Source organism: Phalacrocorax carbo, chromosome 14 (genome assembly GCF_963921805.1).
Source record: "Phalacrocorax carbo chromosome 14, bPhaCar2.1, whole genome shotgun sequence".
Taxonomy (NCBI): domain Eukaryota; kingdom Metazoa; phylum Chordata; class Aves; order Suliformes; family Phalacrocoracidae; genus Phalacrocorax; species Phalacrocorax carbo.
In genome coordinates this window covers 14,649,794-14,662,475 of record NC_087526.1, presented here as the reverse complement: position 1 = coordinate 14,662,475, position 12,682 = coordinate 14,649,794, and the positions used below count along the sequence as shown (strand labels likewise).

At 51.6% G+C, this 12,682-nt stretch overlaps 1 protein-coding gene across 2 annotated transcripts in view; it reads right to left on the bottom strand.

Annotated features, from left to right (window-relative positions):
• Window positions 1–12,682, bottom strand: part of MYH7B (myosin heavy chain 7B) — a 28,336-nt gene extending 15,654 nt beyond the window's left edge. The window contains exons 1-14 of one of the 2 annotated variants that reach the window (XM_064465794.1): window positions 12,531–12,682; window positions 11,728–11,831; window positions 9,836–9,979; window positions 9,576–9,732; window positions 9,444–9,471; window positions 8,200–8,296; window positions 7,334–7,357; window positions 5,324–5,416; window positions 4,476–4,539; window positions 4,260–4,358; window positions 3,106–3,209; window positions 2,418–2,556; window positions 1,011–1,129; window positions 50–199 (exon numbers count right to left, since the gene is read on the bottom strand). In XM_064465794.1, the coding sequence (XP_064321864.1) occupies window positions 50–199; window positions 1,011–1,129; window positions 2,418–2,556; window positions 3,106–3,209; window positions 4,260–4,358; window positions 4,476–4,539; window positions 5,324–5,416; window positions 7,334–7,357; window positions 8,200–8,296; window positions 9,444–9,471; window positions 9,576–9,732; window positions 9,836–9,979; window positions 11,728–11,831; window positions 12,531–12,627 (1,419 nt within the window). In that variant the 5' untranslated portion in view covers window positions 12,628–12,682. Of the gene's footprint in view, window positions 1–49; window positions 200–1,010; window positions 1,130–2,417; window positions 2,557–3,105; window positions 3,210–4,259; window positions 4,359–4,475; window positions 4,540–5,323; window positions 5,417–7,333; window positions 7,358–8,199; window positions 8,297–9,443; window positions 9,472–9,575; window positions 9,733–9,835; window positions 9,980–11,727; window positions 11,832–12,530 lie in introns of those variants that run through there. The other variant, XM_064465795.1, reaches the window with a different exon arrangement.

Genomic DNA, 12,682 nt, shown 5'->3' with positions numbered 1-12,682 from the left:
TAGCTACAACACTCCACTGAACCCATTGCAGGGGGCCTGCAGTACTCACCTCAAAGATCTCGAAGCCTGCAATGTCCAGTACTCCAATGAAGAACTGTCTGGCCAGCTTGGTATCTAGGGTCTTGTTGATCCTAGTCACCAGCCACTTGAACATGCGATCATAGGTGGCTTTAGCCAGGGCTCCCACAGCATAGACAACCTGCCAAAGCAAATCAGAGATCAGGCCATGAGCACTTATGCTTCTCCCTGTTTTTGTAGGAGCTAGAGGCCAAAGAAGAGAGCTCCTCTTGGCACACAAAGGACAGACAGACAGATCCAGGGTGTTCATGATTACAGTATATGCTCCAAGATTAGTTTTCACATGCTCTTTAGAGTGTTCTTGTGTCCCTGGCCTGGTCTTAGTCTCCAAGGTCTTAGGGTACAGATTCAGTCTAAAGTGATATTTTTAGAAGCCTTGTGCATGGCAGGAGCCTACAACTCACGTTGGATAAGATACCGGCTCCTAAGGTCCTCTTGAATTTTACTCAACGGCTGGCTTGCACTATTCAGGACAGGTGTGGGTTCCTAACTGTGATGTGGCTGGAATCTGGCAAGATACATTTTTGGTGAATTTGAATCTCCTGCAAGATCAGTTTAGATGAGTATTTAGAAGAGTTTTCTACTTTCCAGAGCTGACCTCTTCATGGGATTGTGACTATCTCTGAAGCAGATCCATAGAAACTGAACCTCTTCTGGCTGTGATCCAACCCACATTTCAAAGATACTGAACTGAACCTCCAGCCTTGGTTAATACCCAAAGCTATCTGCCAGATCTGCCACCATCCTTCCCAGCTGCTAAAAGCCAGTAATTGCAGATACATCTTCTCATGCCGCTCTGGAGTGTCCTCCTAAACCCAATAGAGTGAACTGAAGCACCAGTCACCCTGTGTGGAGAACATTTCACAATGGGCCTGCCTGCAGAGGAGTCACATACCCGTGTGAGCAGGGAGCCCATGTCCTGGCACACTCACCTGTTCCACGTTCTGACCTTTGGTCACATATTCATTGCCCACTTTCACCCGAGGATGGAGCAACCCCTTGATGAGGTCAGCTGAGCTGATTCCCATGAGGTAGGCAGCTTTGTCAGCACCTGTAAAGCAGTACAAAGTCATGAGGAGCCAGAAAGGAAGCCTGGGGAAGGAAAAAAGAAAATTAAAAAAAAAAATTACCAGCACTTCTGCTGATCAATGCTAACTATACTAGTTTTCCCACCTGCTCCAGAGTCTCTTCCAGTGTCCAGTGTGATTTCCCATCTTGGATACTGTGTGATGCTTTTAATGTCTAGACCTCCTGCCTAAGAAGTTACTGTTTGGAGATGACCGTAGCAGACTTGCTGCACCTTATCAGGTGCCTATCAGGTTTTTGAGTCTTCTTGATTTGGGGATCTCTATGCATTTTCCAGTGGAAGCCTGGATTCCCATGCGGTGAATTTGAACTGACTGGAAGAGAGGTGATTTTTCTCGCTTATCTTTCATAGATTCCTAATAGCAGATTGTAGCTAGAAAATCACCTCTGTATGGAAACCACTCCTAGATCAAAATCTTCTTTAATTACCAGGTAGCAGCTGAATCCTGTGTTCACATTCCTCAAGCAAGGGGAACTCTTCCTTCATGAATGTTAGGATGACAAGGCCTGATCCAGGTAGTCATTTCTGCTGGATCCCTGCCTCAGCTGATGTATAGCTACTGCTTAAGCTTTCAGTTAAGTGACAGGGCTCCCCCTTCTTGTCCTTCCACATGCTGGAAAGTCACCCTCTCCTTGAAGCTTTCCCTATGATGCCTGGGAGGCAGGCATAATGCAGCAGTGCAAAAGCAATAGAAAATATTTGAGCTCTGACTTTTCTGAATATTCAGGTTTGCTCTGCAGCATGACTGTTCTCTTAAATCTATAATTTGCATCAGATTTTCCTAAGCAACAAACAAGGCTAAGTATCAGACAGTGACTGTCTCCTACTCTAACTGCTCTTCAGGAGGCTGTGACTTGAGCAGGTTCTTGCTGATCGTGGCCTGGATTATATTCTGTGGACGACCTGCTCTGGAAGGTTGTCTAATGAAGTGCAAGAGAAGAGGTGATGAAGGGTAGGAGAAGACTGAACAAGGTAAAGCACAGTCAGGGTGTGACAGCCTATGATGTTGCTGAGGCAAGTCTGATGCGGATGAGACCACCTAGTGCTTGCAGAAAAGGCTGTCCTAAATATGCCTGCTCAAGAATAAGCCCCTTTGGGCACCTACAGCCAGTCCTAAGACAGTGTGGTTGCCTGGGATCATGGTCACTGACTTTCACAGACCAGGCCGGGGAAGTTATCACAGTCTGCCCTCGGAGGAATTTGCATGCCCAGCCCAGGCTGAGCAGATCTGCCAGCATGGAGCCAAACTCACTTTCAGTGCCGTCAGCCTCTGCTTGCTCTTCTCGCTGCTTTTGCTTGAACTTCATGTTGCCGAAGTGCATGATAGCGCCCACTATTTTATAGGAGCCGTATTTCTCATCATTGCTGAAGCCCAAGATGTCCATGGCATGCTGGAGAAAGACAAAGCAGTACAGACAGAACAAAATCACCACTCTGAGGTGAGGGTTGGTCCTCCCACTCTCTCCTAAGGTGCTCTTCCTATCCTAGGGCTCTGGGCAGAGTGCTCTATCCAGTGGGCACCTAGCCAAGGAATCCTGTCCATGGAATTCTGAACGCAAGTCCAGCTCCCACAAGATCTATTTGAATGCAAAAGGACTAGCCTAGCATCCACAAGCAGGAGGTTCTCCAAGCTGAGGTCTCATCTTCACATGGGAGCCATGGGAAGTGCTCATGTGCTACAGGCCCTTCCTGAAATGCAGGGAACTACTCTCCCTTCTCTGCCCGGAGAAGGCTGCTGGTGGAGATCAGAGTCACTCTGCTCTTTCTTGTAGGCTCTCAGCATGTGTAGAGTAACTGCCAACAAACCAGGGGCAACTCACAGATAATTTAGCAAATGACACAGAAAAGCCAGGACATGTCCCCATGTCTGCCCAGAAGGAGGTTGTGCCCTCCCCCAGGCCCCTGCCTCGAGCTGATCTGTGTGAAGGAAGCACACGTACATCTGTTGCCATGAGTTCTTCACCATCATCCAGGTTGTCCACAGTTGTTACACCCTGAGAACAGAAGTGGTAGTCGTAGGGGTTGAGGGAGAGCAGCAGCATATCTGTTGGGGAAAGACATGCAGGGGGTGAGGCCAGTCTGACAGAGACAAAGCTGGAGCAGAGGGGCAACCCTGGACACAGATGAAGAGGTAAGGCTTCACCAGCCTCAACTAGAGGGCATCAGCCATTGGTAGGAACAGCTTTTCAAGGCCAGGCAGGCCCACACGTGGGTCCGTCTTTTCTGTGATGTGCCTCCTGCTTGCTATCTTGGGACATGGCTCAGCTGCAGACTGATTTAGAAGTGGCCATCCATGTCCTTGTGACCACCAGATAAGATTACTGCTCTGCACAGCTCTCCAGACCTGCCTAATAAGGTATTGTTCTCAAGCCAGCAATAAGCTCAAGAGCCCTCAGCCAAGAGGCTGACCACCCCAGGGGACTGTGCCAGCCATCTTTCTGCAGCGTGGAAAGGTTTCCTGTGCACGCCGTGTCACCTGGCATCCAGAGGGCAGGGCTGCTCCGAGCACAGGACTGCCCCAGTGCAAATTCAGGTCAGCTGGGACTGTCCTGGGGAACACATCTAGGACATGTCTACACCAGGGCTGCTGCTGAGTGAGCTGTGCAGCTGTTTTCAAGCTCACCTGAAACAGGTCATCTCACTAGGGTGGCTGAAGGAGCTCAGGGTAGACTTCAAAACCCCTGCTCCAAAGTAAGTAAATCTCCAGCCTGCACATGTTGAGGTCAGCGCTGTACCCACGACACAGTGAGGACTCTATGCAAGGCAGCTTTACAAAGCATGCTCCCACCTGCACATGAACCCTGAGTGACTACTTCTTTGCTGCTAGACAGTTGCGGGAAGAGCTTTAGTCTGGCTTCTCAGCCTGTGAGGATAAAGGAAGCTGGACTAGATGACCTCTTGAAATCCCTTCCACCCTGACTTATCTACCAATCCTATGATTCTGTGCAGACTGCAAAGCATTCAAGGGCAGTACCTGCCCGGTGAGCTGGGTTTGCTCATTCTCTGTGGACCCCAAAGCTGACAACAGAGCTCTTTGTGGCTATTTTTAGGCCATCGTGCTATAAAGGCTATGTTGCATCTTTGCCCGCCTTACCTTGCAGCTCTGGTTTCTTCCCAGAGAGGATCTGGTAGTAGATGTGGTAGCTTCGCTCTTTGGGTTGCTGGAAAATCACTCTTGATTTTTCCAGAAGATCTAGAATCAAATAGAGCAGAGGGGTTAGAGGAGGGTTTGTTCCTTCCTGGAGCTGACCCAGCATCAGCACAAATAGATAAAATCCCTCCCCGCTGCAGCTGGCACGCATTTACTCACAGATGTCGATGTCTGCGGAGGCCAGCTTCCCTGAGGGGCCAAAATGGATCCGGATGAACTTGCCCTGAAAACGTGCACAGGAGGTAAGTGCTGGGCTTGGCTACACAGGTACAATTCTGAACAGCTCCTAGAAACCTCAGACAACAACAAGACACGTAGTTTCCCACTTGTCAAGCTTCTGCTGATGCCAGGCAAGTTACTGGGCTTTGTGAGGGGTAGGTGTGTGAAGTTCTCTGGTTTGTAATGTGCAGAGGGCCAGACCGCATCGCCTAAGGCTTTAGGCAGGCAGAAATTTCACTCACAGCAGAAAAATGCCTGTCCTTAGGCCTGTTCTTAAAGCTAAGCACTTCTGCGAGGCAGCGAGATACTAAGTCTGCCCACAGCCTCCTGCTCTGTGGTGTACTGAGGAATCTCACCCAGGAGTGTCTCCTTTCCCTCCATGGCACAAGAATATGCATCAAAGCCCCTGTGGCTGAGGAGCTCTGCATCCCCCAGCAGACCCAGGCTGGACTTAGCAAAAACGATGCTGCTCCCTGGAAGGGGCACACTTGTCTGTCCCAGCTGCAGCGTACCAGGCTGTGCTTACTGGACCTCTCAACTCTGGTCCCACAAGGGACTTCTCTCCAGCCACAGGCCATGACACCGGGGTGATTCATTCTGACCAGCACACCATTTACTGCACTGATGTAGCCAGAAGCAGCTCGGCCTCAGCAGCCCATTCCCACTGGGAAGCAGCGGTATCTTCCTGCTACGTGCTTTTGGCTCACACCGTACAAAAACACAATACCACAAGCAATGTGTTCCGCTTACGTAAACGCAGCACATCAGCTCTCTGCTAAGACACTTACAAAACGCGAGGAGTTGTCATTTCTTATGGTTTTGGCATTGCCGAAAGCTTCCATAGCTGGGTTAGCCTCGATAATTTGATCTTCGAGGGTGCCCTGGAAAATAAAACCAAAGGATGTGTCAGCTCCCACCCAGCCAGAGGGGATCTGTTACCAAGAACACAGGGAAACAGAGAGTGGGGCTCCTTGCACCATCTGCCTGCTGCTCGTTAGCTGTCTTTAAGAGTCTGCTGCTCCTGAGGCATCTCCTTGTCTCATGAGGCAATGCAGCTCGGTTTAGGGGTCAGTAGAGTTAGGTTTTGTAGCAGTGCTCTCTGTGGGCTTCTCCTTGCCTAAACTGGTTCCTCTGAAGATCCAGGCTACCGTCCCCTCTGCACACAGCAGTCCTTAGCCCCTTTCTTAGGCTGCTACAATGTGCAAACCAAGAGGAAGCAAGCATTGTCACCACAACAGTCCAAAACACTTCAGGCTCTGTGACTCTGCCAGGCATTTCCTCTTCCACCAAACCAAAGTCTTGGACAGGTCAAATGACCGTACGTTGCAAAAGAAGAGATCCAGAAAACAGGCTTGATCTACGATTCCCTGCACAAACAACATGCACAGCAGGGTCACGGTGTGATGTGAACACACCGCAGGTCCCAGCTGGCATGATCTGCTGAACTCACTGGAGCTCTCCTGAGAAAGCCCCAAGATTAATCTTCCCCTAACCTTGTTTTTTCATTCATGTTTCACATGCACCGTTCAAAGATAAAGAGACAGCCTCCACCTAATGCAGGCAAAGCAGGACAAGAATTCAAGGAGAGAAGCAAGAGACTCGTGCCAAGCCACACGAAGGACAGCAGGGTTTGACAACAGCAGTATAGTTTGGTGGCACAGGCACCTGCAGGGTTTTTCATGAGAGCTTTTGCCCATGCTCTGACACACTACGGTCCATAGGGCTTTCCTCAGGTGAGAAACACCAGCTCTGGGCTCTGCCCACCAAGAGCCGCGCTTTCCTTTCAGTGTTGAGCCCATGACTGCTCCCCACCTCTGCAGGTCCAGGCATGTACAGGGCAAAAGAAACAGGGGGCAGCTGTGAACCACAGCTTTACTGCAAACTGTACTTTGTCACTTGGATATCCTTTGATGTGTTATCTTTAAATTTCCTGGCCTGTGAGAGTCAGTGGGGGCTGCCCCATGGGCTGCCCTGGGACCCACAGATTCAGCCCCCCAGCTATCTCACTCTTAGTAAGTTTGCCCAAGTGGACTGAGACTCATGGGTTAATGAGCATCCCCTGACCAAGAGTGTGCATCAGTTACAGTCTGTCCCTCAGTGCTCAGGGAGAGAAACTGAGGGCCAAGGACATATGACTGAGCTGCTGAAACAGCTGAGCCCTTGGGGTGCTTGGAGCGCCAGGGACTGAACCTTTGCTGGATTTCCAAAGGCACTCGGTTGTTTCCTTGGGGCTGAGCAAGCACCTCAGAAATGCACCCCATCATCAGCTGCCTGCGATGTGGTGGACTGAGACACTTCAGGTCTTTGCAGGGGGTGGCATGTCCAGGCTTCATCAGGGCCCTGGTCTGCAGCCAGACCACCTTGCTGCCTGTGCCAAAGAGGCTCTTCCCCTGCCCCTCGGCACCGCTGCCCTCAGCTGGGCTTCGAGGCTGGGGAAACACTAACGGCTCAGAGAGTGGAGGCTTCACCTTATCTTTGGAGGAGCCCACACCGCCCCCAGGCAAACACTGTGCTGGTTAGAAATGAGCGTTTGAAGAGTAATGATCCCTTGAAGGAGAGGTTGGACTCAGAAAGGTAAAACGTCACAAAGAGATGAAACACCAAAGCTTCAAACTATGGGAAGGTGGGAGATACAAAGCCAAGCGGAGAACTAAATGCTGCCCAGGTGCTGGGGTGGCCCTCGCGCCCAGACCCAAGGCAGATGCCCCACACAGGCATTCCCCATCACCCCGCTGTAGCTCTGTGGTGCAGCAGAACCTTGTCCTCAGCACTAAAGATTAGGAGTCTACAACACTTACCCCAGTTTTAGTGGCAACAGCTGCCTAGAGAAAGGAAAGAAAATTGTCTTTAGAAACCCAGAAAAGCCAGGCAAGAACCACAAGAAGCATGGTCAGAAAAGCAGGGCATGACCATTTAGTGCCAAAAACCGTCCAAGAAAAAATGGGAGGATTAAAATTTATAAGAGATGCCAAAAAGTTGTTAAATAGATTAGCTCAATAAAGAAATGCGTCAAAATGCAAGAACAGTTAAATCCAAACCCAAAGAAGAGTAAAGAAAATAATGCAGAAGTATTGCTTGTCTGATACCTAAAGGAGCCAGTTTGCTTCTACAAGGGAAAAGCAGGCTGGGCCCTCAACGTATCAAGAAGAAATAAGCAATTGCAAGGGCAGCTCAAAAAAAAACCAGCACCAAAGAAATGCAAGAATCAAAACAAGAGCAAGAAAAGCATAAGGTAGAAAAGGGTCAAAATGAACAAGAGGAGAAAAAAAGGAGAAAAGGACGAAAAGCAAGGCTTAAAAGAGGCAAGGTGGGAAATGGCAGGTTTACTCCGTTCTTTTAATGCTCCTTAAGAAGAAGATCTGTGGGGTGTTGAAGGAGGAAGAGAAGATAAAGAGACTATCTAAAGCACCCCTTCCAGGCTGCGCAGATCGAGCAGCCACATAAAAAAAAATCCATTTCCCCTTGAGCAGAATAATTTCAAGCCTTGCTTGTTCAAAAGTCAGGGAGAAGCCAAGCCCTGGGTGGGTAAGACGAAAACACGCTTCCAAATGCAAAAAGTTGGGGGAAGAAAAAAAAAAGTAAAAAGAAGAAGAAAGGGGCGGGGGGGGAGGGAAATAAAGAAAGGAAGAAAACAGCAAGAACTTGTTTCAAAAGAGGGTCTTACTAATTTCTTGCCCGGCGTGTCGCCCAAGGCTGCGACAATGGCAAAGTACTGAATGACCCGCTTGGTGTTTACAGTCTTACCAGCACCAGATTCTCCGCTTAGAGTAACAGAAATACACAGATCAAGGACATGAGGCAAAGAACAGACAACACTTCAAACAGAGACCCTGCCGACTTGCCACCCCGCTCATTGTGCCAGGAGGGAGAAGCAAAGTATCGGAGGGACGGGGAGGCCAGCACTATCAATCCCCTCCAGGCTGGGGCTGTACGTGCTTGTCTTTAGAGCGAAACCCAGCTCCATCCTCGCCGTGTCCTCCGGCTGCAAGCCCAGGCTCTGCCTGCCTCCTCGAAGGTGCCGCGGGGGGTCAGCTGCCCGCCGCAGATATGGTGGGAGGTGCTGGCGCCCACCAAGGCTGCACGGCCCTGGCCCCGGGGCTTCAGCTGTCGGGGATCAGCCAGGAACTGGCCTCGACTGTTCCCGCTCGGGTAGTTTCAGCCCACCCCGCTTTGTTGGGGGGGCTTGGAGATGGCAGCGGCACCGTGCTGGGGCGAATCCTGCCTGGGCGAGCGTGGGGCCCGGCGTGCCCGGCGCGGGGTGCGGGCGGCCGGCGGGCCCCACTGAGCTCATGCCTATAGTTAGCTGCTCTCCCATTGTAATCCCAGATCACAAAGAGCCGGGGGGGAGCTGGGGAGCGGAGCCGCAGCCGTACACGCGCCAAGCATCTCTCCGCAGCCCCTGCCTTTCCTAATTAGGCTATGGCCGAGGCTAAAAATGTCCGTGGCTCCTGGCAGCGGCATAGGGTCCTTTAGAGTCCTTTATATAGCCCTTATCTATATGTCACTTGAAATCAACCTGGCCTACACCCTCCCACGTCACCCTCCTCCCCCACCGCCGCCCCTCCGGCCGCTGCCGCCATCTCCCTCCGGCCTTGGCCTCCATCTCTCCTTCCCCCTCGCTCGTTGGAGGACGGCAGCGGCTGGAGCGCCCCACGGCAGCTTCCGCAGCTGTCGGGGTGCGGGGGAGCCTGCCCGCCAGGCCTGCGCAGGGCTTTGTCACCTGGCGCGGCGGCAGGCTGGGCGGGAAGGGACGGGGGGGCCAGCAGCTGCCGGCGTCGGGGGCACGCGGCCGGGGGGGCCCTCCCAGGGCACGGGGTGCTGGATCAGGGCCCCCCTGGGAGGGCAGCACGGGCGGCCTCGAGCGCTCACACGGGGCCAGGCAGGGCAAGGGAATGGAGGGGCACTTACGTGATAAGCATGGACTGGTTTTCACGGTCTGGAAGAGAAGGAGCAAGGCATTAGGCTGGTGCTGCCCGTCTCACCCCCTGCCCTAGGAGCCTGGAACCCCCAAAAATGGGGGTCCCCAAGGTGAGGGCTTACTGCGCAGCATGTCGTTGTAAGCGTTGTCAGCGATGGAGTAGATGTGCGGGGGCGCCTCGGAGCGCCGCTTGCCCTTGTAGGCTGCCACCACGGTCGCGGTGTAGACGGGCAGCCACTTGTAGGGGTTGATGGTGACACAGAAGAGCCCCGAGTAGGTCTGCAGGAGGAAAGGTGGTGGATGAGGGATGGAGGGGCCCCGACACCCCTTCACCTCCCCACCCCACGGGTGAGCCCCGGTGCCCTGGGTGCCATCGGCTTACATAGATCATCCAATGGGAGTAGCGGCGCTTCAGGTTGTACAGCACGGAGGCCTCGTTGAGGTGCGTCAGCATGGCCATGTCCTCGATCATGTCGAACTTGGGGGGATTCATGGGCTGCACCTCATCCTCCTTCACCACCCGTGTCTTCCGGAGGAGGGGGGACACATTAGATGGACCCCAGCACCCACCACACACCCTCTCCCCCCAAAACCCACTGGGTGGGTGGACATGCTGACAGTCCCATGCTGGGGACATCCCTGGCCCCGTGGCCACTGTCCTCCAGACAGGGTTGCCCTCCATTTTGGGGTGACAAGGCTAGGGGAGCCCTGCCAGCACCCCAGCCTCAAAGTCCAGCTGGGAAAAGCAAGCCCCAAGCCTGTCCCCTCCCCAGGGACATGGGCTGCGGATGAGCCTGGCGGAGGGGGTCCAAGCCGGGGGGCACCAAGATGTCACCCCACAATGGGCTCGACACCCCCATCCTGCACTCTTCTTCACAGCCTCAAATCCAGCAGCAGTGCTGTCTTTCGCTTGGAGAGATCCTGGTTATTTGGGCAAACAGCTGAAGCCTGTACCCCATCACTGATAACTGGATTTATTTAATCCCGCAAAGCCAAGCGCTGGGAAACTATCGCGTTACATATCTCGCCTGAAGAGAAGAAGATGGATTTAGCAAATGGTCTTGTTAATAAAGATTAAATGAAACCTTTCAAAGAGGTTTTTTTTTTATATGTAATAGGAAAAGCGTGGTGTTAAAAAATGTTAGGTGTTAAAAGTGGGAAGGTAGATAGAAGGATAAGGGTGGGGTTATGTTTCTTGAAACTGTTTCTGCTGGAAATGGTGACCCAGGGAAAGCAGATACAGTTTTAGATTTTGTAAATCCATGACAAATTATTAATTAAAAAAAACCAACAAGCAAACAGTTTCAATAGACAATGGCAAAAAGGTTTGGAAACAGCTTTGTTTGCAGAAGCTGAAGATCTTTAACCACAGTATTTTAAACATCAGAATAAACTTTTCAAATTGACACACACCCCCAGTAAATTTTCTTTTGGGATAGCAAAAGGTTTTTTACCCCGATTTCAAACAAAAATATTTTCCAAACCTTGACACTTTTCAAAGACGACTATGTATACTTATTTTAAATTCAGCAGACATGACCAGACTAGCCAAGAAATAGAAATAACAAAGTCTACCATCTACTGCCTGGTCAGGTCCTTGGTTTTTTTCCCAGTTTTGCACTAGTGCAATGATGTTGCAAGGCCACACGACTCGCATACCCGAGAAAAGAATATTAATTAAGCTCATTTGCAGGAATTTGTACTTGATATCACCTTGACAAACATCGGCTGACTGTTGCTCGCTTTGCCTCCCTCCTGCTGCTGGAAAGCTGGAGCCTCACCACTAGACGTGCTGGTCCTACCTCTTTGCCCAGCGCCTTTTCTCCCAACAGCACTGCTTACTCTGCTGCAAACCTCAGCTAAAACAACAGGAACTGGCCAGCTGGCCCCTTACCTCTTGCTTTGACCTTTGAGATGAGCCAGGCAGCGGTTCAGCATTGCAAAGGTCTGTGCTGGGGCAGGCGCTGACTTCAGGCAGACCTTCCTCCCACGGCCCCAGCCCGACCGTCCCCCTTCGGTCTGTCTCACACAGTAAACTGTGCTTGAAAGCAATCACTCGATGGGGGGATGCTGAACCGTTGCCACTCTTGGCAAGTAATTGGCCTACGTGTCCTGACACACTGTGGTGTGTGTCCCCTCGGGGCATGACTGGTGGAGGAGCGTAGAAGGGTTATCAGCAAGAGCTTGGCTAGTTTCAGACGTGATCTTGTCACACGTATCCCCCCCTCCGCACACTCTTGTTAGCCCTTGGAAAGTGAAAGGTATTTTGCTTACTTCCTTATTTTTGGTTTCCACAGTGACTTTGCCACCAGAGCTTTCTTTGATTTCCACTTCAATATAAGCTTCTTTCTCATCTGGGATCCAAGCTCGCTTCTTTCCTGGAGGAGAAAAAAGAGGGAAGGGAAGGGAAGACACAAAACAGGTTGAAATGTAGGAAACCATTCAAAACTGTCAACTGAAAGCCACATAAATGCAGTCTGATAACGTGGAAGGACAGTGATTATTCCTTCTTATGCTCTTGGTCATAGGAGCTGGGATTTCTTTACCTTTTTTGTGTTTGGTGGCTGTTTAATTTGCCAGGGTCAACTTTTAGTCTGACAGAACTCTGTTGTTTCATGTGTGCTTGTACTCGGACCGTCATGAAAAAAGGACGGCGAGAGAAAGCAAACCTCCCCTTGTTTGCCAAGCCAAGAGGAGAAAGCTGGGCCCTGGAGCATCGAGCATGGCGAGCTGCAGAACAGCGGGGTGGCTGGGACAGAGCAGGCGCCTCCAAAATAAAACAGAGCTGGAGAAGGCTTTGCTGCCAGTCCCTCAGCCCATCTCCCTCAGCCCTCCTGCCCCTCAGGGTCGGGGGAGACCAACAGCCGCCTCTGCCCACACCTCAGCAGAAAAAGGGACAGTCAAAAACCTGCTTTTCCTACTTCTGAGAGCTTCCTGTCCTTCAGGGTGATGGGGCAGTTCTGCAGCACTGCAATACCATGGGTACCAGCACTGGGAAAGGGACGGGGACGCACTCCAAAGACAGCCGTGGCCAAGGGCTCCCCGGTACTGTGCTGAGAGCTGCCGTGGGGTCTTACCATCAAACGGGATTGTCTGAAGCTTCAGCTGCTCTGTGTAGCTTTTCCGGAGGTATTCAGCAGCCTCCCCAAACTCGCTCATGTCCAGCATAGACATCTTGCCCAGCTGGAGGAAGAGTTGGCAACAGCGAAGGAAGAATGAAAGACACCTG